We start from the raw sequence: 27,550 nt of genomic DNA on the forward strand, positions 1-27,550 counted from the left end.
TTGATGGTGAGTCATCAAGAAGGAGAAGTTGAAGAGACAGGGTGGGAGGGCTGCATGGAGACAAATCTGTAGTGATGCATAGATTTCACTTATAAGTGTAGTGAAGGTATATGAAGCCATTAAAACAGATGAGTTCTCACAGAGAAGAGATGAACAGAAGGTGTCTCAGGATAGTCCCTGAGAGAGACAGAGTTGCCAGCTCTCACAATTTTATTTTGAGCCTTGCAATATTTGATTTGGAATTTGAAGCCCAACTTCTGGACAGAGGTGATTACATGAGACTCTCAGCTTTGTTTCTTTTAAAAAGTAATTTTCTAGCACTCATGATTGTGGAGAAAAACTCAAAAATATGACCCAATTGCTGACTTAAAGAGACACATACCAGAAGGCAAATAAAAAGGAATCCAACATATATTATGTGTTTGGGGGTGGCAATGCTGCAGTGGGAAAGAGGAAGAACAGGAGTAACTGTCAAAAAGAGATACTGAAGGAATGGCCAAAGAGACAGAACCACCACTAGGAGAGGGTAAAGCCCCAGTTGGATAAGATGCAAAAATGAGTGATTTACAATGTTGAAAATAAATGAGAATTCTCTCTGTGAAGATGAAGCAGAAGCCCTGAGATTTGCCTAGGGTAAAATTGCTGGTGACTGATTTTTTTTAAAATGAAGAGTGCAGAAGTCATAATTATCCATACATCTTGTGTAACATTAGAATGTCCTTTAACTAGATTTTCTATTTGTAACAAAATAGTTTTGTGAATAAGGACTTTGAATCAAGTTATTGGTTTTGGTTCAGACAGTTCTGTAACACTTCTAAAAATTGGACTACATGATGCTATTGCATGAATATCGGTTTTAAAGGCAAATAGGGTAGCAATGCAAAATAAGATAAGTTATACAACGGTTTACGCTAAGTTCCAGCAGATTCATAGGATTGCAAATATTAGGCACCTCTCCACATTACTGGCAAGATGTTTTAGCTGTAAAACTAATTACAACCTATGGCAATACTGGGTGAGTTGAGACATATCTGATTTCTTTACAGTCAGGTTGTTTTATTGATGGCAAAACCAGCAGTGTTTATATTATATATTTATTTAAGGGCACTCCCAACTATTTATTCCTAAATGGACAAAGGAAGACTGGAAGTTCATTGGTGTGTAATCAAAAAAGCAGATTTAAAAAGGGCAGCTGTAGATTAGTGAAAATTATACTCTCACTAGCAAGTCAAAACTGTATATACCATTTGCTTTGGTGGTTGGGATTTGCATTATACATCTAACAAAACCTCCGCTCTAGATTCACAATTATAGCTATCCTTGTGAGAACACTCCTTACAACAATTTAACAAGAATTGGCATTGCTATGTAGCACCTTTCCCCAGGGAAATCACAGAGTTTAATGATTATTCAATCTCAAACATTAGTAAAAGTGCTGAGCAGCCTCATCACCTGATGAGCCACATTCACACATGATTTACAAAAAGAAAAGGAGTACTTGTGGCACCTTAGAGACTAACCAATTTATTTGAGCATAAGCTTTCGTGAGCTACAGCTCACTTCATCGTTGAAGTGAGCTGTAGCATAAGCTTTCGTGAGCTACAGCTCACTTCATTGTTGAAGTGAGCTGTAGCTCACAAAAGCTTATGCTCAAATAAATTGGTTAGTCTCTAAGGTGCCACAAGTACTCTTTTTCTTTTTGCAAATACAGACTAACAGGGCTGTTACTCTGAAACCTGACATGATTTACAGTGACTTGCACCAGCTAAAACTCTACAGAGGGCTCCTAAGATAGGAGTGGGAAAGTTTATGATGGCAAGTGGCCACAGCCTTCCATGCACTGGGGAGGGGTGGCAGTATCTCCCAAGGACTGGACAACACTGGCCTGGATGGCTGAGTCAAAGCATCCCCTCAGCAGTCTCTACACACATGGAACACTGACTGTAAAGCTGTCCTCCCCTGTGGGAACATTAAGTGCGGGCAGCAATGGAAACACTGTGTGGCCTTCTTAGGGAAAAATCCCCTTGCAATGAAGAAGTTCTTACCAGAGCTGAAAAAGGTAACTTCTACTTTTCTGCACCAGCTCCAGTGAATCTGGTCCACTGATTCCTTTGGAAGTTAAATGCATTCAGCACATCAGAGAGTCACAGTCTCTGTTCTAGGTACAACTTACTTACTTAGTGGATTGAAATAGCTATTAATTATTCCTGTTACCACTCTATTTATTCTATAGCCAAATGGTCAATACAGTTATGCTTATTGCTGCCCCATAAAACAAAGTGATAGAGTTTTCATTGTCAGCTATATTCCAAGATACTAAAACATTTATTATGCTTAAATATCATGAGAATTATCCTAGTATCTTTAAGTCTGCACATCTTCTTCTGCAGTAAAAGTAAAACAATTAGTGTGCCTTACTTCTGGCTGGGAAAGGCACTAAGTAGCCTGATTATAGGTTTCTGTACTAAAATAAGTATAAATCTGTGTAACAGTTTGACACAGAGCAGATTTTTCAACATTCTAGTCATGTTGTTAAAGCTGCAGTAGATAACTTAATGATGTCCTTTTTCGTCCAACAAAGGGAGAGAGCATGTTAAAAATGGTTTGATTTATAACTGAAGGCTATTTGGTGGCCTATGAGAAGTGATTTAGCAGTTTCAGTCTTGTTTCCAGCGGACTAATCTCCACAAACACAGACGTCACCACTGTTGCCATTGGTGGGCACATTTGTCAGGCTTATTGTTGAGGCCAGGGACTGAATGGGCAGATGGGAACTGTACTATTCGTTTAACCCTGTAGTTTCACCTGGTCAGAGAGGAGGCATGCTAGGGGATGGTGGTCGGATACTTGCAGTGCCACTGTTAGTGTTGGTATAATTTTGGCAAATGGAAACAATAAAACAATCTTATCCAAGGAGAAATGAGACCATCTTTATAGAGATGAAGTTAGTATTTCAATACAATAAAAAAAGTTAAACTTTACATAAGTTTGTGACAGAATGGTGTATTGAATTATTTCTCTCTCATTATTCTACTTTGTACTCTCTGTTTGAAACACTACCAGGTTACTTTTTAGTATATTGTTACAATAGGCCAGTCAATCCATTTTGTACAATTGATGCATTAGAAAGGAGGCTACATGCAGGGGTTTCCAAGAGTTTTGTTAGCTGAGGGTTTTGTTCATTGATTTTACTAGGTATTTCACTCAAAGAACCATTTCAGTGAAAGGGCAGATTCAGAAAGAAGAATAGCTCATTGTGTAGATTTCTTCTTTGCTTCTCTTTGTTGGGTCTGCCTCTGTTCCTATTAAAGTCAGTGAAAAAACTCTTGTTGGCTTCAATAAGAACAGGATGGTGCTTTGTTAAGTTGTTTGTACCTCAGTTATAAATTGTCTATCACAGATAATTTCCTTATCCTAAATTACAGTAGATCCAAAACAGTACTGGGATTGCATCCAGAAGTGATACATGGGGCCTTTGGGATATTCAAGAAGGAAAAAGGAAAACTTGGGCAACTGCCTAATGATTGTTTCAGAATTACATGGCTGCTTTCTAGAGCTACATACTACCTCAGAATAGGAGCAAACCCTGTAACAACATAGTTCAAGCAGCTCTGGGTGTTTCTGTAGGCCAGTATAATAGAGCTGAAGAGAGCACTTAAGTTCTGATTGATGATATTTGGAAAATAAAATGTTAAAAAAAGCATTTAAGTGCAAACCACTGTATGGTGAATAATGTCTGACACAGGACCACGTCTTTCAGTCCTTCGTCGTTGCCCTGGCAAAACTCCCAAAGTAGGTTAACTCTACTTCCAATTAGTTAGGTTTTGTAAACCTAAAAAATAGACAACAAATGTGCAATAAAATACTTGAATTAAAAACTAAAATTACTTTTTAGACATAATATAGTGGAGAGTAGCTTTTTTCCTTCCTTAAGGGGAAAAAACCCCTTGTTAACTGTAGATCTCTGTCATTTGGACCATAATTTAAACATTAATGATTCCTTGCAGTGTCTGTTAACAGCGTCAGGATTTCTTTTACCCACACATTTATTTCCATACTATAAAAATGGTACTTTTCTATTAGTGATACAATCTCAGAAATCTCCAACATGTTTTATAGGTGTACTGTGAAATTTAATAACAATGTTACTGAACTTCATTTAGTGCTTGGAACATGTAGGAAAAGCAGCTTCAGCTGGAATATTTCACCAAAGCAAGTAAGCCACATTTTAAAATTCTGACTAAACTCACAAGTAAAACCCTGAAGCTGAGATGGAACATCTGTGGTGAGACTCAAACGATGGTGGAATTGTCAGGCCAGACCTTCAGCTACCGTAAATTGGAATAGGTCTATTGAAGTCAATGGAACTGTGCTGATTTACACTAACAGAGTATCTGGTCAGCCAAGTGGCAAGGCTGCAGGGAGATGGATGAGAATATCAACTACCCTGTTTACTAGCACTACTTCTATAAATAGCAGCAGTGATATTGCTTCAGATGGGAGGCCAGTGTTTGTCAGACTAGTCTGGCATCCTCTTTACAAATAAGATAGTATCTTCCAGGTAGGCATGGGGAGAGAAGGTTTGTTTGGAGTCAGACTGGCATTCTGCCACCTACTGCTCTGGCAAGAGCCTTCCAACATAGGTTTTTAAATCAAGAAGAGAGCATATCTGAGATGAGACAAAGATAGATATTCATACTGTTTTCCTCTAGTAATTGTTGATTTGCTGAGATCCCAGATCCTCTCATACCTTCTCAGGTCTGCCCCAATTGCTGGAAGGGGAGGGGAAGGGAAGACATTTATGAAGACTAAACTTGCTTAAATAGAACTAATTTTTGGCAACTCAAAACCAGAGAATAACTTCAGTAACTGTTCTGTATTACTATTTAGAAAAGGGATAGTATTTTATTTAGATTTTAAAAATGGACTGACAAACAAATGTACAAGCTAGACACTAGTGCTCATTATCAACATGATTTTATGTTCACACCAAATATACTGCATATAGACCTGAAACTTTTTCTCTTTAAAGCTACTGATTCATTTATTAACTTGATTTAAATACAACCTTAATTATGTTAGTATTGTAACAAAAGCAAGACTAGGTGGGGAGGGGGCTATTATAATCTTAAAGAAATGTTGCTTGCTGTATTCCAATACACTGCTGAATAAAGAAAAATTTTAATATGATTTTGCTTATTCATTATCCCAAACTATAATCAGATGGTCTTAATTACCTCTAGTGGTGTCAGAGTCCTATTATATTCCCAGTGAATGCTCTAGACCGGTACCTTCTGGTCTTATCCATCTGATAATGGAAATCGCCAGTCCTAGAACTTTATTTTCACTCTGATATAACAGTAAGATGCATCTTTCTCAGGCCATTGGGGCACTTCCCATTTAGCTTCTAGCATTGTGCTAGAATACATTTCCATTTTCTTTAGGTTGTGTAAACTTCAATTGTTCTTTAGCTTATGTGAGATTTATATTAATAGCTTCTAGAGCAGTTCTTTTCCCTCAGAGATGACCCTTCACCTGATCATATTAAGAAAAATTGTTACTTGCCAAATTCTTTGCCAATAAAAATCTCAGAATATTTTAAGAAATGCTATTAAAATAAAATATGGATAAGTGAAAGAATGTGTAAAGTAAAAGACCAAAATAGTTATTTGGACATTAGGACTCTATACGTTCTAGATGTGATAAAGAAACTTAACCAACTGTACTCACACAGAGAGAGGAGGGTCCAAAACCACATCTGTGGAGTCATCTGTTAATCCCATGTTTTTCGCATGTTCGGAAGGACATCTGTTGCAGGCTAGTGATCTATGTGGTTACAGAACTACCACCAAGAGACAGGAATTTCCAGACTGTCCAAAGGTCAAGCTTGCCTCCATTCAAAATAGACTGGACCATGCTATTGGGGTATGAAACCTGAGAACACTTAAATTGCCTGGAGGATCTCCAGAGAGGTATCAAGTTGAGGAGCAAACTACATTTGTAACTTTATAAGTCTCAGAAAATGCCAAAGAAATGTTGTGGTGGTCCTCCCAGACCACCACAACATCAAGAAGGGCTGCAGTCCCTCCTTCGTCTAGGAAGGAGGAGACCAAAATTACCATAGTCTATGCCCGTCTGACCAAGTGCCAACAGAAACGCTGCTGGCCAGTGTAAAGTACCGACCAGAGACGGCAACACTGCTCCCCCCCCGAACTGTAGTCCCAACTCTGATGCTCCAAAGACAAGCAAGCTAGAGAGTTAAGTTTTTTCTTTTTTATGTACCTTTTTCTGTTTGTAGTTTGGCAGGGATGCCGATCACCTGTATTCATGATTTTTCCTCTAACACTTTGTAATGAATGAGAGAGAGAGAGAGAAAATAGCCCATGTATCCAAATTATAAACAAACCTTATTTTAAATCACTTCATGCTACCCTCAACTATAAAAGCATGCTTCCATAAAACTACTGTCTCAAAAGGGAGTTTGTGTTGTTAGTCACTTTGAATCGTAGTAGAGATAAATTAGTCAAAAAGAGTCACTCGTAGACGTCATCTCAAATGGCAACTTTGAAGGAGTCTTAAATACTGCTTTTCAGGGCTGAGAAATAAATTGTGCCTCCTTAGGCTTCTGGGGCTAGTATTATGTATTCTGAAAGTCTGGTCAGACAGGATTTCCACTGTCATTTGGTGCCGTGCTCATGGAAGAGACACTTGGGGACAGATTCTCTGCTGGTACAATTCCACTGAAGTGTAAACAGTTGCATTCAATGTACTCAGTGTAGATATTCTGTAAATATAACCAGGACTCCCATATAAAAGAGCTAGTGGATTTCAGGAAATCCTTTTATAGTGTAAAAATGTAATAAAAACAAGAGAAAACCAGAATTTCAGCGTGATCTGGAATTTCTAGTAGCTGGAACTCAGACTAACGATTACACTCTCAAATTTCATACGTTTCTGCTGATCTGGCATTATCTTTAGGCCATTTTCTATCCCCTCTCAGGTCAATTGTAACGCGGCACAAAAACGAGAGGACAGAATATGGATTTTATCTACAGAGTACAGAAGTTTCCCCAGTTGAAAAAATAATAGCTGAACTAGAAGTAGTAATGGGGGAAAACACGATGGGATAAAAACAAAAAAAGTAAGATACAAGTTTGCAATGAGGTAGAAGAATGAAAGGGCCAGTGTTATATTGCTGTGTATTCAAACACATTAAGATAGAGCAGTCTAGAGATATCTCCTTTAGATACAGCACTTACAAAATTCCTCCTGGAATATTATGTTCGGTTGTGGACAGTATTACAAAATGCTAATATGGAAGAAGTTCAGAGAAGGAAGTTACATTTTGAAAAGCACCTAAGTGACTTTAGTTGCCTAAGTCTCATTGAAAGATATTGGGTTTTGAAAACATGGCTTAGGGTCTTTTGAAAATGTTACCCAAAAACTACAGAAGCGAGAAGGCAGCTGGAAGGATTGATTAAAAAGGAAAGATTAAAAGGGCTAACGAGATACATAGTGTGGTTAAGCAATGGCTAAGTCGTCACATGATAACCATCTATGTATGCGTACGTTGAGACTAGAAAATAATTTAGCATGCTATAGCATAGAATAGTATAACTATGAGCTATGAGTAATGGGATGAGAGAAAGTGAATATTTAAGATGAATTTCAGGGAAAACTTCTTGTGAATGAGAGATATTGGATTGCGGTGTAGTTTCCCAAGGAAAATGGTAGAATTCCCACCCCTTGTAACATTATGGGGAGGATTTTCAAAGGGGCCAAGAGGAGGAGGTCTCATTGGGATTTGGATTCCTGACTTCCTTAACCACCTTCACAAATGCCAGCCTATATTATTTGCTAAGTGCTATACAGTGTGGAAGTTAAGACACAGTTGTTATCCTGAGGGGCATCTTAACCAGACAAAGGTCAGATAAGGTCACACCAAGAGATCCAGATTTATTAATTTACAAATATTGATGCCTTTGACTCCCCCCCGTCTTTAAATTTGGTTGGTGTTGGGGTTCTACTGACATGACTAAGTTTGTAGATCTGGCAGAGGAAGCATAGTTTCTTTAAAACAAGAAATGGAACATTTCAAACTAGACTGAACAAAGTAATAGAAAATATACTATGGGAAATTATTGACCACAACGAGATCAACTAAAAGACCTAAAAGATATTTAGAATCCAGCTGACATCCCCTACTTGTTATAAACATTTAAAGATAGATTAGCATTTTGGACTTCAATTAGTTGATAATGTCCCTTTACATGGTTTTGGAGTGTGTCACAGAATCCCACCAAGGATTTCACTATAACAAGTCCTCTTTTTGACTAACAGTGTATTTTTCCTCTCACTCTGTAGCAATGACATAACATCCCTGTGTCAGCATTTCGCCCTCCCTTGGCCTCTTCTACAGAGATGCATGCTTACCCCTCTATTACTTCTTGGTTTGAGCCAGGGAGAGGAGCTTGATGTTTGAGTCTGGTCTAGCTCTGCCAGCACCCTATTCCAGACAACAGTCCTGACCCGGACCCACGTCCCTGCTGTTTCAGAGTCTCCATCCCTCCTCAACTACTTCTCCTCCTAATGACCACCCAAGCCCTTAGGATATTACCTAGTCCCATGTGAAATCCACCTAGCCACTAGATTAGTTTCCTAAGGGTTAGAGAGGCGGGTGAGCTAACAACACTGCATAAATGGCTAAGGGTTAACAGACTTAGACATGAGGCAAAGTATTTGTTTTCGCTTGTGATTGTACATTTTTGCTAAAATTATGCCATCTGTCACTCTGTTAAAGTGCCATGATGTGAAACAGAATAAGTTTTTAAAGATGACATTTTCTTCAATTTTCCACTTTAATAGAAAACACAAGCCTTGAACAAATACATACTACATGTCAGACATATTTTCCACACTACTGTACAAACAGTGGCTGAAGAGAATCAGCAAATGAATAGCATCTTTCATTCTCCAATTAAGCTATGACCATGAAGTCTAGCTATAGCAATCAAAATGAGTTTCTTCCCTGTTTCACCTTTACCCATCTACTTTTTACACAGCATACCACCTGAATTGGTTTGGCAATTTCTTTCAATATGAGATGAAAGCTGTATTTTTGTAATTCAAGTTCCCATTCAGTGACATCATTTTTACACCTTCAAATGATTAAATCTGTGCTTAATTTGAGGTAGTTTTCTGGTTTCAATGAAAATTATTTTTTCATTGTTACATATTTTCAGACTATATTAAGCTTCTTATTTAATGGACTCACTACCACCTTGTTGTGACCCAGTCGGTGTGCTGTATTCACCTGTTGGCTTCTGTTTTATAATTTGATTTTAAGAGTTTTGGGGTAGGGACCATCTTGGTTTGTGTGCACAAGCACAATAGGGCCCTCATCCTTTGATGTGCTCAATGCAAATAAATAAGTAAAAGTATGGAATTTCAAAGTGATGCCTGTCATTTCATCCCCAACATTCCCCCTTTTAAAAGTTCCCGTTCAATCCTTATATAGGCACAACTCACATTTAAGACTGAGGAGAACAGATTACAGGATTAGACTTTATTTACCTAATGCAGGCATCTCAAAACAGTGAGTGAGTTTACTTGCCTTAAAGAGAGCACACCATAGGATCCCCCTATCCGTCCTCTTTTGAATGTTTTCATTTTTCTCCTCTCCTGGCCCAAGCAGAAGTAGGGGAATTTTTTTCACATGAAAAAATTTTATTTGACGGCAAAGGAAATTTTGGGATCAAATATGTTGTCACTTAGATAGAGTGGAGGACAAAACAATCTGCTAATGCTTTTAGGGTCTAATCTTGTGCCCATTGAAGTTAATGGTAAAACTTCCACTGGTTTCAGTGGGACAGGTTCGCGGCACTATTCCCTAGCTCCTGACCTACAGAGTGGCTGAGAAAAATATACTCAAAAATCAGAGAGGTAGCAAGAAAGATAAAAACCAAAATAGAACTCTCTTACCTGATGGAAATTAGGGGTCAGATGCTCAGTTGGTGCCAATCAGCATAGCTCCACTGACAGGGGGGATGGGAGGAGGGAAGGAGTGCTACATCGATTTACATCAGCTGGTAATTTAGCTCTAGATTTGTAAATGTTGATTCAAAACAAAGTTAGTTTGGATTTTATTTATATAGTGCTGCAAGTCTACACGCTGCTGTAACAAAACTGCTAGGACACTAAAGATGAAGGGATAGATTTTGGAGATACTGTCAACAAAGAAATGACAGGATTTAGTGCATTCATGGGTGTGTGGAGAAGGAAAGAAAGGAGTCAAATGAGCAGGACTGTGAGTTGGGGGTGGTGGACAGGGTAGAGATGGTCTAGTCATCAAGGGTGTCAGACAATGTATACAGCTTTATAAGCTTGGTGAGACTTTATGCTGCAAAAGAAGTGTAATTTATAGAGAAAAGAATCTTGATTATGTTTGGATGAGAAATGGTTTGAGGATTATTTGATTGAGCTAGGAATAATGTGAGTAGTAAGGACCACTGATTCAAACATAGAATCCTGATTTCTAAAAATAAATCTATCCTCTCCTGGAAACTAATAATAATAATTTTATTTATTAAATACCTATTCATGAACTGATGCTGTGGGCACTGTTTCATGCTAGAAATACATGAAAAACAAGAACAAATCTATGTTGCCCTCGAGTTTCTTCTTCTTTCATTGTAGACTGTGGCTGCTGCAAAGGACAGTGTTGCATTAAAATTAGTTTTAGAAAGAAGTGGTCACATTTTATTTTTCCTTTCCAGAGATTTCATAAAATGCTCTCTCTTTACATTATGTTCTGTTGAACTCAGTTATGATGTTTATGTTCCATTAGGCACAGGGGCTAATTTAGTTTAATCAAAGACATGTAATATACTGAAAACACTTGGCAGACTATGATTTTTTTGTTTTTATTTTTCATAATTAATTTGCCTTTTTGCAGTCTTTTGTGGGCATGCTCTTGTGTAGCAATTATATTTCTTTCTATAAACTGATTTTGAGGAGGTACTGATTTTTATCTTCCCTTGAAAGTCCAAGCAGCCTATAGCTGTATTTCACAGTTCAGATCTTCTGTAACTAGAATAATTATATGAAAACGCCTGACAATTAAAATTTGGCTCTCTCCCCATATTTTACAAATATATTCAAAATTGGACACGCTGGGGAAAGAGTGTGAAAGCATACTTGATATGGATACATCTGGAGAAGTCAGATTCTGAGTTCAAGAGAAGCAGTGATTCAGAACAATGAAGCTTTAACTCTCGTTAGGGTTGCCAATTTAGTCAGGCTAAACCTGAGTCGCTCATACAGTGGTAGGATTGCAAGCCTTGTTGCACTGACCAGCAAGAAGAATTCCTACCCCAGAGAACTTAAAGTATAAATAGACAAGACAGAGAGAGGGTGGGAGAGAAAGGGAGTATAGTTATCCCCCATTTACAAAAGGAGAACAGGAGTAAAGCCAGAGTAAGTGACTTGCCCAGGGTCATATATGAAGCCTGTGGCAGAGCTGGGAACTGAATCCATATCTCCTGCGTCTCAGTCTAGTGCCTTAACTACAACACAATCATTCCTGCCTGAAATTAGCCAATAGCCTAGCCTGTGCGAAACTAAGACCTTATGCTGAGCCACATGCCCCTATGAAATCATGAAAGGATTGGTCTCCCTTGGATGACAGAATCAGTGGAAGGCAGGTGCTTCACTCTCACTCTCCTCCTGGCTGCTGGAAGAGAAGGGAGTTCACTTTCCACTCCCACCACTGCCAAGCTGGGGGGACTCTCCACTTTTGTCTCTGAGTGAGGAAGTGGGGCATGGAGCCAGGCTACTGGGTCCATTTGTTTAGGGTTCCATTCTCCGTTATGCACACTACACAAGCTTAAGCAGATATGAGACTGTTCCTGGGATTGCTGTGCCTGAGTATAGGGAGAGAGTCACTGGCCTCTATGGTCTTGTGCCATCCTTTAGCCCATACCATGGTGATTGTTTCCTCTCGGCAGGATTTTTATTGCATTGCTTCCTTGTGTTCAGCTCCACTTTAGGCAACGAGTGCCATTTCAAGCCACATTTAATGGAGAACTCTCTTGACTCGTAGACAGATCTCATTTAACAGGAAATGAGACAGGATATTTAACAGAGACCCAGATATATCAAGAGAATCCCACAATTGTCCTCTTTTCCCAAATCTAAGGACTCATATACCCCTGCCCTGACTGGGGGAGTGATTTAGCAGAACAGATTACACTTGGCTATTTATAGGCACAGTGAAATTTGTACAGGACTGGGAATCTCCTGTCTGAAGAGAACAACCTAATTTATACCAAATGCTTTTAGATTGCAAAATCTTTAGGAGAGGGATCATGGTTTCCTTTCTTCCATTGCCTAGCACATTGTTAGCACAACTAGAAACTAATACATAACTATCATAATAGTGTAATTCTGCTCCATCCTTCACAGCAAACTGTCACTGCTAAGCAAATCAGTTTTGGTCAGTTCATTAAGTGACCGCTCAAGACAGGTTTTGCTCTACATCCCCCTAATTAACAAGGAAACATTTAATGCAGAGCTGTCTGTATTTAGTTGCTGATTACCAGGTGTGTATGCGCGCAAATGTATGTACATGTATGGTGGCTCTTCATTATCACTTCCTCAGCCTCACTAATTCATTCAGCCACGGCGTAGTCAGTCTATAGAATGTTACAATTGTATTTGCAGGTCTGTGGGGCTAATCCAACACTCACTGCCGGAAATGGGAAGATGCCCATAGACTTCAGTGGATGTTGGATCAGGTCCTATATTCTGTAGTCATATAAAGTCTAATGTAGCTGAAACTGCATTTCTGCGGCACTTTGGGGACAAAGTAATAGAGCAGCTAGACAAGGGGATTCCACATTTACCTGCATGTTGTAGATATGACATCTGCAGCAGGTAGGTCTCTACTGAGACTGTACTGGGAGACAGTCACTCACAAAGAGGACACGGTCATTGGGTCTGTGAACATAATTAATCTGGATGGCCATAACCCTGCCTAAATGGCAAACATTGGCCAACATTTGGCTTCTCTTGTCCCCCAGTATATCCAACAGTAGTTTGGAGGCAGCAGTACTTATTGGGGCTGATGATTATTGGCCCCATACCATGTTGTATACAAGCAATGCCTTTTTATGCTGGCTTTATTTGCTTTTTTCAGGATGGGGCCTATCTTGAGTCATTGTGATGTCTCAGAGTGTACTGTAGATCATTGATTAAATCAGGCAGAAGAGAGAGGCTCGCACTAAAACAGACACCTTTATGTTTATGCCTCAATAGCTGGGAAGTCAGCAACAAGGCAAAGACAAGCCAAAAAATTAAATCATCATCCAGTGTTTCATAGGAATTTCTTAAGAGTTTTAAAAGCTTGCCTGAGTGACTGTGGGGTTTTATGTTTTTAAATAAACAATTTGTAAAACAGTATTAGGTAATTGATTAGCTAATGGTGAGACATGGCTATGTTTTAGCAGCACAGCACTCCCTTGGGTGTTCACTATAAAACTTCCCTGTCATAACACAGGCCTTCCAACTGATTTTTTATTTTCCCATTTATAACCCCACAAATCAGTTTGTTTTCCCCAGGGTGGGCATCATTGGGCCATAATCAGAGATTCTCCGGTTGTTGAAAGCAAGGCCAGAAACAGCATACCTATATCATGAGATTCTGGCACTTCAGTGGTCTTCCTGGAGCTTCTTATTGCTTATTTTAGATGTTGTAAGAAATTACAAAGCCCGCTTTTTGTAGGATAGCTGTACTGGCAGGTCTGACAATAATACAATATCCCCAGCACGTACACATAAATGGATTGGTTATCTACACTGGAGCTGGATCCAAATTAAGTCCTCAGGTCTGAATTCTATGTCCCTCTTTGTCTCTGGAACAGGAGACACCAAACCTCCAAATCTGAACAATTCCATGCATGGCATTTCAAAATCCAGATTCAGATCTACCCTCCTTCTAATTTAAGCGAGTCCTGAATTAGCGTTTAGATATGGCCCATTAAAGAGAGGTACAAGAAGTGAACTCTGATCCAAACTTGGACCCTGCTTTGGGGATTTTGGTTAAGTACAGAAATAGCAACACGCTGGAGGAGTCTAAATTTCATTTAAAAATGTTATGGGCATCTTAGAACAGTTGCTTTGGCTCTCGCAGGCAGAAAGTTCAAGCATTAATAAGAGCTCTGCTCAGCATCAATAAACTGAGAAACTCACACAACATATCAATTTCGTATAATCTTTTGGAAAATTGGAGACTTCTGGGATGAGCAAAATGAAGCGTTTATTTATTCATGTATTTAGTATTGATTTTGAACATGATGTGGGAGAAAAGAGTAGAAATGGTTTTCTCAAAATATGCATTTAGCGGTATGCCAGTGAGGCAACAGCACACTCCACCATAATAGGTCATGCAACGAGTTAGCATTGGCATGGCAGAGCATAGGCAATAGGTACTGACTGAAATACAAGCATGTGACATGCTGTTACACAAGCTAACATTCAGGTCACAAAGACATAACCCCTTTCTTTGCATTTCTTAGAGCCCCATTTGCAGTCTACACCATCCTGCTGCTGCACCTATCACGAGGGTTTATTTATTTGTATTCTGGTAGTGCCCACATTGTACTAGGCACTATCCACTCAAAAAAGATGACTGTCCAGCCCCAGAGTGCTTACAAATATAAGAATTAGACACGCAATATGTATGGGATGGGAGAAAAGGGATGTAGTCAAAACATGCACATTTTATACTTAAATACATTAATAACACCCAACTCCCCTTCAGTCTTTCCTCTATTTGGCCATTTCTTGCTGATGTCATGGAAGAACGGGTTCTGGAGTAGCAATTAGACTAAAGGAAGACATACCTGCATGACTAATTAACTTGTAACATCTTCCAGGCACCCACACTGGTGTAAGTTAGGGACTGTAGGGATGTAAAAATTCACAACACTGATGAATACAGCTCCATGTGTTTGAGTTCTGTGTACCTAGAAGCCCCTCCCCATTCTCCAGTCCATAGCACTGGTTCAAGGCAAATTTACACTGAATTCACTTGTGCTGTTCACATGCAGAGAGATCTACACAAACTCAGGTTCCATGTAGATCTTCCCAGTGGTAAAAAATGCACGTGGGAGGTAGGTGCTAGGATGTTAGTAAGTAGTGAATATGTCAGAGATAGAGAAAAGTAGAACTCTACATATATAAACTATACGTTAAAAGAAAGTCATAAGTGTAGTCTTATTTTTCTTTTTCATATTTGATGAAACTTCTTAAAATATATTTGTGAAGTTATTTGTATACAGTAAGATGTGTTTTTATACATATACACGTGAATTTATGAAATAACGCAGGAAATACTTGTGACAAGGGAATTCTGTCTATTCGTATAAAATCATATGCTGTAGTAAAAATGACATTTCTTAATAGGTTTAATGATTTCCTTCTAATGGCATCTAATGGCTTCCATGCCTGATCAATCATTTTCTGCATATTAATAGTGATGTAGGGCCACCTCTTCAGAACTGCTGAGCACCTACACTTCCCACTGACTTCACTGAGAGTTGCAGGTTCTCAGCACTTCTTAGGATCAAAACCATAGCTCTTGAATCCAGCAATAATGTTACCCAACAGCTATCATGGAAACTTCCTCTGAAAAGTGCAATTACCTGTTCTGTTTCCTTGTACTCTGTGCATGCATTAAAATAATGATTTTAATGAAACAAACTGCATTTCTACTATCTTGTATTTTCATCAAGATTTTACTACCGCAGGGTAGAATACTATTCTTTTATGTCTGCAGTCACTCCATATCTGCTGTTACACTTAAGTAAATTTACAGGTAAAGGAAACTAACAATTTTAGGTTTTGAATAGTAAAACAAAGTTTTTATGCTGAAAAACCACAGTAATATCTATCTCAGCAGATGTGTGTCACTAACTAGAATCTACATGGTACAGAATGTTCACTCCATAAAGGGTCATTAAAAAACATAGCCCCTAAACATATATGCACACAGCATCACATTTACCGAGCAAAAACAAAATGTGCAAATTTGTGGGTGCAAATTAAGTGGTCAGTGAAAGTCACGCTCTAAAAGCCAAGTAGTGGATAAAGTCAAACAGCAGTCACAATATGCAGGTCTGTCTTCCCTAGCTGTATGCAGCATTGTTGTAGCCATGGTTTTTTTGTTATTGTTTTTCCTGTCCTATGACTAGCTTCTTACTTTCATAGGCAATGTTGTTGTAGCTGTGTCGGTCGCAGAATATTAGAGAGGCAGGGTGGGTGAGGTAATACCTTGAAGTGAACCAACTTCTGTTGGCGAGAGAGACAAGCTTTTGAGCTTACACAGAACTCTTCTTCAGGTTTGGGAAATTTACTCATAGGCACATCTACACTACAAAATTAAGTCGACTTAAGTCAACATACAGCCACTGTAGTAATTAAAGCAGTGTTTCCTGTCCATGCTATGCTCCTGTCAGCAGTGTGGGTCCTCACCAGGAGGGCTTCCATTGACTTAACTGTGTGGGGCATTGTGGGGCACTGATAGCTGGAGCCCCGCCTGCCCTGCATGGGGCTCACAAGTGGAGCCCCTACCCCAGGGCTCCAGCTGTAAGCCCCACGTGGGGTTGACAGCAACAGGAGATGTAAGTAATCTAGTGTCTACATGGACTCTGCGTCGCCCTAACTACATCAGCCTAAATGCTATGGCTCTCACAGAGGTGGACTTATTAAGTCAATGTAGTGAGCCTACTTACATTGGCAGGAGCACCATTATAGTATAGACACATACAGAGTTACCTGCCTTACGTTGACCTAACTCTGCAGTATAGACCAGTCCTCAAAGTATAACAGCTATATAAAAGGTGGAACAGATTGTGTAGCATAAGTAATTAATGTATATTTTAAGGGACCATTCAAGGTGAAGTGGCCTGTTAAAACCCCTCCAGTGATAGGGGCAAAAGGAAGGGGGGAGCAGCTGGGGGAGGGGAGTTGTTACAATAATCCATAAATCCAGTGTCTCTATTCAGTCCATGATTTTTAGTGTATAGCAAAATTATGAATTTAAGTTCCAAGGCACCTCTTTTGAAAGTGTTGTGCAGGTGTCCTTTTGAGGACGAGCACAGATAAGTCAGATGTCGAGTAATCGCTTTGTGATGGCTTATTATGACGATCTATAACCTCCTAACCACCCACCCCCAGCTGCCCTGCCCATGACGGGACCCACCTTGTCTCTCTTACTTTTATAGGCAGATATTCATGAACAGACTACTGAATTTACATTAGCAGGGATTAGAGATTGTCAGAAATCAGGGAAAAAGTACAAAATATTTTTTCAGTTTTTTTGCATTTAAGTTCAAGTTCTCTGACTAGCTGTAATAGGGTTGTTGTTGGTTTTTTTAGCCACAGGCCTCCTTTTTCCAATGAGGAACTCTTGGGATTAACTACAAACATCTGGGAGGCTATGCATTTTTAAAACAAAAGGATAACACAAATACAGTGTAACTAGATTCCAGAGCATTAGTAAATTGCAAATTAATTGTGACGGGTACTGTTTTAAATATTTGAATTTAAAATGTGCTTGCTAAGGAAAAAGATTTAAGCAGCTAATATCACTTCCAGCTTTCTGACTGAGGTGCTTTTATATTTATTAGTTTACAAAGTATATTACAATTTTAGATGAGAAATTGAATATTTGCAGTTTGGTAGATTTGTGTGTGACTTCATGCATCATATATGGCCCAAGTCTTGTAAAGTGAGTAAGTATTTCTACAAATACAAGAATAAAACAGGTTAAAATCCAGCTGATAACCTAATATATAGACTTATGTTTCAGGCACTGTATCATGATGTGCTATCTTTCCATGGCAATTAGTTCCTTCTCTTGTCTGTTATGGTATGTAGGTGAAAAGAATGGGGCAGAGCCAGATGATGCGGAATTGGTGAGCCTCAGCAAAAGGCTGGTGGAGAACGCAGTCCTCAAGGCTGTACAGCAGTATCTAGAAGAAACGCAAAACAAAAACAGACAGACTGATGGAAGCCCAGTGAAAACTGAGGAATCAGCTAGTGGCAATAAGAATGAAAAATGATAGTGATAACAGAAAGTGAGTGCTGTGAGAATGCCAAGGAAGCACAAATCCACTAAGAATAACCATCAAAACATGTCCCGGCTCCCTGTTCAGATCTGCTAAGTTGTGCTGGCTGACTTGCATTATGCTTTGTGAGCGTTCTTATCAGAAGTGTGTTCTGAATCGAGGGGCACTAACTAACAGTTTCCTGAAAAGCGTTTGGATTGCTGAAAAACTACTTAATGCTGGGAAAGATGATTGGGGAAAAAGAGACAAGATTTTGAAATAAAAAGATCGAACTTTCACAGGCTCTTAACTACAGAGAATCTCTTCATAGCTTTCAAAGAGGAACGGGACAGCCTCTTGCACTGAAATGAATGGCCATGGAACAAGGCCCTGCCATAAATGAAAACAATGCGAGCTACAGTGTTTGGCAGAGCTGCATAACTGCTCACTTGATCTGCAGCAGAGAACTCCACATTGTGCCGCAAAGCTGAGAGCAGTCAATGCTAAGCTAAAAAAGTTACCAGTACAGATGTTTATCACAGATACTGTTACACAGCAGGGAATATCATGGGAGTTTCTCTTGAATGTGACACTAAGAAGTGTTCTTCACTTTTCAGTAAAGTTTGTTCACATCAATTATATTTTTTGACAAAACACTACCTTTTTATATACAATAAACACGGGTGAAATTCTAACTACTTAAAGAAAACACATGCCTGTTTTGATACATTAATGCCATACTTTAATATTTAGAAATGACATTAGTTATATGCAAAATGTATTGTATCATTCTTTTCCTCTAGGAAAGAGCCGTGAATCAGACTTAATAAAGAAAGCCTTCCACAGAGAATCGCTGGCCCTGTTATCCAAACTGAACAAGATAAAGGAGCTCTTATCAAATCCAGAGACCCGGATGAAAATGAACAAGGAACTGTTTGAAGACAGACATAAACAGCAGTAGTCACTGGGAAAGTCATGTTGACTCCAACTCTCCAGCTATGTGATTGTAAATAGCTATGGTGTAAAATCTCATACGGTTGTTTTATGATGAAAAATATTGTTTTTGCAAATTTTCCATCTCTGTTTTTTTTATATAGCCAATATAAATGAAAGCCAATATAGTGTGTGATTTTGTTTTAAAATACATGCAGAGAAAAGAACAGACTGTTTACTGATGAGTTACAGTAGCTCTCTAGATTAATTTTTGGATGGAAGGAAGGAAGGAAGGAAGGAAAAAGTTAAGGATGCAGGTCTATGGCATGATTCTGCCACAGAAACACTAAGTTCTAAAGGTTCTGATCAAACACTGTGGCCATTCTAGAACACATACTCTCAAGTGATTTTTAAAATGTATAGCTGAAGAAGGCATTTTTAGTGATTAGTCTTTTCTGTATATGCTGGTATTTTGGGTTGGCACTGTGTCTTGTTTGTTTGTTAATCAGCACATGAATACACATGTACACATGCTGAAATGTTGTTTCTGCTATTGTTTACATGCAAGCAAGAACGTTTTAATCTCTCAAGGTAAAATCCTGGCTCCACTGAGGTCAGTGGCAAAATTCCCATCAACTTCAGTGGAGCCAGGATTTCACCCTTATTATTTATTGTACAAATAATCGTTGTTCAGAATATTTGCCTTGTCACTTCTGTGGAAACAAGATGCTTCTTGTTTTTATTTCTGTTATTTCCTCCATCTCTTTGTCCTCTGCTATGTGGAAAGGGGTCTGAACCTGTGTTCCTTGTGCATTCAATACATCTACTGAGTTCAGTGGAAGTACTGGGTGCACAAAAATATATCTGCAGGATTGGGCCTAATATTTGCACTTTTTAAAGCATTTGTGTAAAATTGCCTACTACTGTAAAATCGTCTACTTAATCATGCATTCTGTGATCAATATCAGATTTGTGCTGGTAGAACTGCAGTATAAATATTAAGGTTTTATTCATCAACTATGAAATTATATTGGTATTTTATCTCATGGATCAGTTCTTTTTTCTCAAATGATAAATGAGAGCGTATTCAAAAATATGCATCTTATGTATTTGAGTCCATCTTCCTAATAAAAACATTTTCTCTTTGCACTGTGTCATCTTTCCCCTCAAATGGACTTAGATAAAATGAAGATGTACCTTTGAAGGTAACTGTAGCAGAAAGAACATTGAATGCTGAACCCCTATAAATTAAGTCCTGAATCAGTATATTGGAAGAAAATGCCTACCAGTACATTACATTTTTAACAGCATTATATGATGTCCCATGTCAAAATTTAAAGGACAAGACACCAAACAACCCTGGAGATTAACCTTTGTGAAGTTTCTTTGCTACATTGTATACTAGGTGGGTTAGAAAGACGTACAATTTTACTATGGGCCCAAATCCTAACCTCATTGAAATCAAGTGTTGACAGAGGGAGCAGTTCAGGATTGGGTCTCCTACATAGGTACTGGAACTAAGGGTGCTGCTACACCCCCAGGCTTGAAGTGATTTCTATCATATACAGGGTTTACAGTTTGGTTCAATGGCTTTCAGCACCCTCACTATACAAATTGTTCCAACACCCCTGGTCCCATATATCCATCCACAATTCATTTGCAAAAGGAAAGAAAAGGAAAGAAAGGTCTAATTTGCCATCAGTATTGAAAATAAAAATCCCAGTTTTCAAAAGTGGGTGCATAAATTACACACACAGCAATACCCACTTTATGGGCCCAGAATATGGTTGGTTATCCCTTAGGCTAGCTAAAGACAGAAGGGAAAAATGGAGATTTACTTATTAGCACATGTGCCGGTTTAGCAATAGTATGCTATTCGTTACCGCATCAGCAATTTATGTCTGTAGAGCAAAATAGACAAGAATAATCAGCCAGGCAATGAGATGCATAAACAAAGGAGCTATACTATGTCTGAACTGAGTTTAAGAAAAAAAAAACTACTATTTTTATTAGCTGTTTTATCCTCCTGGACAGTCTAATCCCAATAATTTTCAGCTAATTAGCAATGGTGACTAGTGTTGTTGTGTATTTATTACAAACTTTTCTTTCCTGCCAAAACACTTAGAAACGACTATTTCTATAATCCAAGTCATATCTGGTGGTGCTAACCTGCCACTTTAGAGCCACAAGAGTCTCTGCAGCCATACTGTTGTGGCCTTGTATAGGATTTGAATAAGGAATCGTGTGGCATGATATACTGTTGATATGACGCTTGCCCTGGTAAACATGGGGGTAGAATCATAGAACTGGAAGGGACCTGAAGAGGTCGTCTAGTCCAGCCCTCTGCACTCATGGTAGGTCTGGGACAAGTGTTTGTCTAACCTGCTCTTGAAAATCTCCAAATGATAGAGATTCCACAATCTCCCTCAGCAGTTCATTCTAGTGCTTAACTACTCTGACAGTTTAGGTTGGACATTAGGAAAAACTTCCAAACTGTCCTTGCTGCAACTTAAGCCCATTACTTCTTGTCCTATCATCAGCAGCTAAGGAGAACATTTTTTCCTCCCTCCTCCTTGTAACCAGCTTTTATATACTTGAAAACTGTTATCCCCCCTCTCAGTCTTCTCTTCTTCAGACTAAACAAACTATAGGACCCCACTTGATACGCCTTTTCAGTTTGACTGTGAACCACTCATAACTACTCTCTGGGAACTGTTTTCAACCAGTTATGCACTCACCTGATAGCAGCTCTATATCTAGGTTGTATTTCCCGCATTTCCTTATTAGAAGGTCATGTGAGACAGTATCAAAAGCCTTACTAAAGTCAAGATATACCATATTTACTACTTCCCACTATCCACAAGGCTTGTTACCCTGTCAAAGAAAGCTATTTGGTTGGTTTGACATGATTTGTTCTTGACAAATCCATGCTGACTGTTACTTATCTCATTATTATTTTCTGGGTGTTGAATTGATTGCGTAATTATTTGCTCCATTTTTTTTCTGGGTTCTGAAGTTAAGCTGACTGGTCTGTAATTCACTGGGTTGTCCTTATTTCCCTTTTTATAAATTGGCACTATATTTGCCCTTTTCCAGCCCTCTGGGATCTCTCCCTTCTTCCATAACTTTTCAAATATAATTGCTAATGGCTCAGATATCTCCTCAGTCAGTTCCTTGAGTATTCTAGGATGTATTTCATCAGATCCTGGTGACTTGAAGACATCTAACTTATCTAAGTAATTTTTAACTTGTTCTTTCCATATTTTAGCCTCTGATTTGACCTCATTTTCACTAGCATTCACTATGTTAGACCTCCAATCACTACTAACCTTTTTGGTGCAAACCGAAACAAAAAAGTCATTAAGCACTCTGCCATTTCCACATTTTCTGTTATTATTTCCTCCCACCCCACTGAGTATTTAAACAATGGACAGGTTTGTCCAATTTTAGCTTCTATGTCTAACCAACACATTCTAACTTTGTCACATTGAGTATGTTACTTCTGGGCACTGCCAGCTAGGACTTTTCCAGGTACATGTTGACATGTGCCTCAAAGGTGGTTTTAAGGATTGTTAAAATAACTGGAAAAATCAGTAAATCAATTAATATTCATGCAATCTCTGAGGTGTAAAAACAGCAACACTTCCATGGAGGAAATGTATTTGAAAGAGCTGATGTAACTGAGTACTTATACATTGGAGCCATATGATACTAAGTGAGTCTGAACATGAAGAAAGTGTACTTGCACTGGAAACTAGATAAAGGGCCTGATTTGCCCATCTATAGGGTTACACCAGAGGTTAATTGCATCAATGGAAATTAACATCAAGGATGAATGTGTGTCAACCTCTGGTAAAAGGAAAACCAAATGGCTTTTTCTTTCTTGACTAAATGATATAAATCCATTTGTTAATAGGGACGTGACACTTAGGGCCATACCTTAACTAAGAGTAGTACTTTAAGTCAACAAGTGGTCTCACTGAATTCAATAGGATTACTTTAATCAAAACGTTATTCACTGTTAGATTTTCATCAATTATATTTACAGGGATCTCTGGTTACACATAAGTATACTCGCTAGGTCTTATTTTGTTCTCAGCAGCTATGTGTGTCTCTGACATGGATGAAAAAGGAGGGTCAACTTACACTAGGTACAGGTAACATTTCAATACTGTTTAAGCCTATTGCAAGTCTAGCAATGTTTTATGTATTTTGTTAAAACCGCAATTTTAATCAAGATCTATAGGCGTATCCAAAACTTTCATAAAAGAAGGTGTTGGTAAAAATGAAATAGGAAAGAAATTGCAAAGGCAACAGTATTCAGCACAGCTTGTAAAGTCATGTTTTTAGTCCAAATACATTTTTGTGCAATTCAGTTATATTGAACAGGGTGGATCGATTCAAATAATTGATTTTAATGATTCAAGTCAGCAAGCAGAAAATCTTGATTTAAATAATGAATTTTAATCTTGTTTTGTAATTGAACTTTTCAGCTATTTCCCTAAAGAAAGGCTGATTTCTTAGGTTGGTAACCATTAAAACATATTGACTTGCAAGTAAATATAGTCTTTGCTCTAAATTTGCTACTCCTTTTTGCTAACTGGATGATGCACTATATACTTATATGTATTTTTAAGCACTTATGTAGCTTAATTTGCATTTCTCCAGATTCTTAATTTTTACATTTATGTTAGAAAATGATGAACACCGTATTTCTTATTTACTAGATTATTTCTTCTCATTTGCGTCAAGTTAAATTTGGATGGAAACTGAAATTCAATTATAAATGAACAAAACCAGCACGTTAAAATTGTTTTTATTAGTTAAATAAAAATTACTTTAAATGTGTTGGATGCTTAAGAAAAGAGTTTAATGAAACATATTTATTTAAAACTCACTGATTTATTAAACAAAGGAAGTATATCTGTAGTTACTGATTTGAAGTGATTGTTGCTGGTCACCGTGTCCTTCAAGATTTTAGAACTAGTAGATCTCATCCTCTCATACCTCAATTTTTATTCATAGATTGGAAGAGAAAAACAGACTTTACTACTTTTTAAACTCCCAACTGGTTTTTCAATTAAAAAGTAATTGAAATTAAAAAGTGAATAAACTAAAATGAAGTAAACATTCTCTGGGCACCTGCAGAAGAGGCTACTGCTTTCAGAGACTAGTTTAGCATTTCAACGAACTCTGGTTCCAGGTGCTCAGCAAGTGTCTTCCACTAGTTCAGTGGTTTGATTTTCTTTAAAACTTCAGCTGCAAAGATGAATAGCTTAAATATTATTTAATTTTTAGTGATTTTAATAGTATGATTATAGTAAGTTTAGTCCTTTTTGGTTATCAATTTCAAATAGGTTTATTTTTAAAAAGAAAAAAATAATTTTAAAAATCATTTTTTAAAATCAGTTTCTATTCTCTCCCCAATGTGAAACAGTGTATTCATTCAATTCAATGTAAATCTAAAAGCTAACCTTAAATCTGAAAACACTGGATGAGTCAATGAAATATGCTTTCTGTGGGCCCAACCCATCTCCCACTGAAAGCATTCCAGAGACTGCAGTGAAGGCTGGTGGGAGCCTGTGGACTGGTAAACAAAGGCACTTAGTGAATTTATCAAACTTTGTTTTCTCCTGTTTCTAAACTGGGTTTTTACTGTGTTTGTACAAACTTTTTAAAAACCTCTATTTATTAACTGTCTCTTTTTGTACAATTGTTAATGAACTATCCTTTTGATTTAGCCGCAATGTGAGTATCTGAAACGTTACTCGGTGCAAGTCTCTCGTGAACTCTCCTGATGAAGAAGGCAAGCAGTCACTGACCTCTCAAAAAAGATCAGGTAACTGGACAGAGAAGTCTCTGATCTTCCTCCCCAAGCAGTGCCATAGGAGAGTTCATGAAGGGCAGGGGGACTGTATGCACTCTCCTAGAGCCAACCAAACAACCAATTAAGGTATGTGATTAATTGGCAGCCAGTTAAGGTAAGGTATGCTTTAGCTTTGTGAAAAATGCTCTAAATAAAGATAATGGGCAAGTTCATTTAAATTATATGTTTTAGTATTTGAATTGTATTATATGCCTCTCTAAAATTCCACAGAATGACAAAACAGTTCTTTAGTAGGTAAAGGTTTTAATGTGCCTTAAAAGTAATTGCCTAGTCCCAGACTATGATGTTCAATAGAAATTGTGTGGATTCTTTGATTTGAGTAACTGTAATGTTTTATGCAAAGTTATTGACCATGTGGGAAAAGCAACAAGAAGTCATATGGTTCTTGCAGGAAAAGGTGACATATCAAGCTCTGGAAGTGATAATGCATTAATGCATAAATGTAGTTTACTTCATCATTCCTTTGATCAATACAATTTCCAAACAGCAAAGTTCTTAGTGTGTACTCATCTCCCCATCTATATTCTTATGTCTTTGACGAGAACATTTGTCTTCAATGAAAACCAGCCCCGAGAGACTGCTGGGCTGAGAAATAAAACACATTCATGAGCAAGCAACAATTAGAACAATTAATTGGAAAACAAAGAGTGATATACCTGCCATGCCATTCCTAAGTAATAGCAATTAGCAAAAAAATGTTAAGGTAAAATGTGGATATTACACGTTACTGGAGGACATAAGTTCCATTTTCTGGATGTGGGTAACTATGCTTACGTCAGTCCTTGTAAAATTCAAACAAAATTGAAATCTGAAGTTTCATAAACTGATAGTTATGTATAATTGAATTTAATCACAGTGACATCAAGTTGCTAGTTACATTACTGCATGCCATAAAATAAAGGAAAAAGTGTAACTCAAAAATGATGGCCCGGGGTAATAAAATGCTCATTTTTTTTCTAGCTAATGGAGGTGAGCAACATATCTGTGTAAGCTACTAGGACAGGTCCACAACAAAGGCTGCCAGAATGGCCAGGCAAACCTGAAGATTTGAGAAATTAACAAACTGCCCCCATTATTAGAATATACTTTAAAATAAAGTGTGCCACAGCTCACCACTAGAATGCAAACACTTTTAGCAAAATGGTTATTAGTGAAGGAAAGTCATACAGCACAGCCAAACCAGCATACGAATAAATGAAGAAGGAGCCAAGGAAGAAGGTTTCCTAAAAGATAGTGAGGAGGTAGGAGGGCAAAGATCAAAATAAAGCCACGTCTACATTCGGAGCACTTTGCCAGTATAGCTGTGCCAGCAGACTCTACTGGCAAAAGCGCTGCTAGGGTTGGTGCGGCTGACACAAGTAAAGAGATGCACTTTCGCCAGCACAGACTATTCCAGCTCTCCCGAGTGAAACAAGCTATACCGTTAAAAGCAGTGTTTTGCGAGTATAACTCATAGGGCTGTCAATTAATCGCAGTAACTCACGCGATTAACTCAAAAATATCAATCGCACTTATAACAATAGAATACCAATTGAAATTTATTAAATATTTCTGGATGTTTTTCTACATTTTCTATATTGATTTAAGTTACAACACAGAATACAAAGTGCACAGTACTCACTTTATATTACTTTTTATTACAAATATTTGCACTGTAAAACAATAAACCGAAGAAATAGTATTTTTCAGTTCATCTCATACAAGTACTGTAGTGCAATCTTTTTATCGTGAACTTACAAATGCAGAACTTTTATCGTAACTTACAAATGCAGATTTTTTTGTTACATAACTGCACTCAAACAAAACAGTGTAAAACTTTAGATCCTACAAGTCCACTCAGTCCTACTTCTTATTCTGCCAATCGCTAAGACAAACAAGTTTGTTTACATTGATGGGAGATACTACTGCCTGCTTCTAATTTCCAATGGTAGTGGTAGATGCACTCAGAACACCAGAGAGATCTAGTTTAGACCAGTACTGAGAGGAGAGCTTGTCAGTTACTATCAAGCGTGTATCGCTTAACTTGTGTGTTGATGAATTCATGTTACCTAATAATATTGGAGAGTCAGACAGGCCCTATCTAAGATGTGGAAAATGAGGTGTTTAGAAAACATGGTAGCTAATGTATATTAACTAATATGGTTTGATAATATCACTTAGCACCTAGCGTAGACATAGACTAACATTTTTGCATCATACCTCATTTTTCTATTCTAGACAAAGCCACAGAGGAGATGGAAATCTGTGACTCTTCCTACAGGAATGATTGGTCACAAATTACATTCAAGGAATATGTGACAAAACTGGAAAACATATAGGGGCTTATGTGTGATCACACTGTGTGATCTGCCTTCATCTCTTAATTGCATGATTTTTCTTTCCCAGTTGCCACATTTTTGAAAGCAGATTTACTTGTATTTTATAGAAGTTGCCTTGCAGAGTCTGTTTTAGAATCAGCAACCATAAGCCACATTGTACCATGTTATTATTTGTGTCCATCTGTTTTTCATTATTGACTTTCTGTATTCTTTGTTTTCACTTGTTTATGCAAGATTAGTTTCAAAATAAAAATGCTAGCCAAGCCAACATAGCACAGTCCTGACTATGCACTCCATGGCATTGC

At 38.0% G+C, this 27,550-nt stretch overlaps 1 protein-coding gene across 4 annotated transcripts in view; it reads left to right on the forward strand.

The window, feature by feature from the left end:
• AKAP7 (A-kinase anchoring protein 7) overlaps nt 1-20,186 on the forward strand; it is a 138,451-nt gene extending 118,265 nt beyond the window's left edge. The window contains exons 8-9 of one of the 4 annotated variants that reach the window (XR_013345633.1): nt 18,911-19,631; nt 19,692-20,186. Coding sequence is in view for 3 of the 4 variants with exons in the window: in XM_077813044.1 (XP_077669170.1) it covers nt 17,938-18,122 (185 nt within the window). In the remaining variant the exon portion in view is untranslated. Of the gene's footprint in view, nt 1-17,937; nt 18,878-18,910 lie in introns of those variants that run through there. The other 3 variants (XM_077813044.1, XM_077813045.1, XM_077813042.1) reach the window with 3 other exon arrangements.
• The last annotated feature ends 7,364 nt before the right edge of the window (nt 20,187-27,550 follow it).

Source organism: Eretmochelys imbricata, chromosome 3, assembly GCF_965152235.1.
Source record: "Eretmochelys imbricata isolate rEreImb1 chromosome 3, rEreImb1.hap1, whole genome shotgun sequence".
Classification (NCBI taxonomy): domain Eukaryota; kingdom Metazoa; phylum Chordata; order Testudines; family Cheloniidae; genus Eretmochelys; species Eretmochelys imbricata.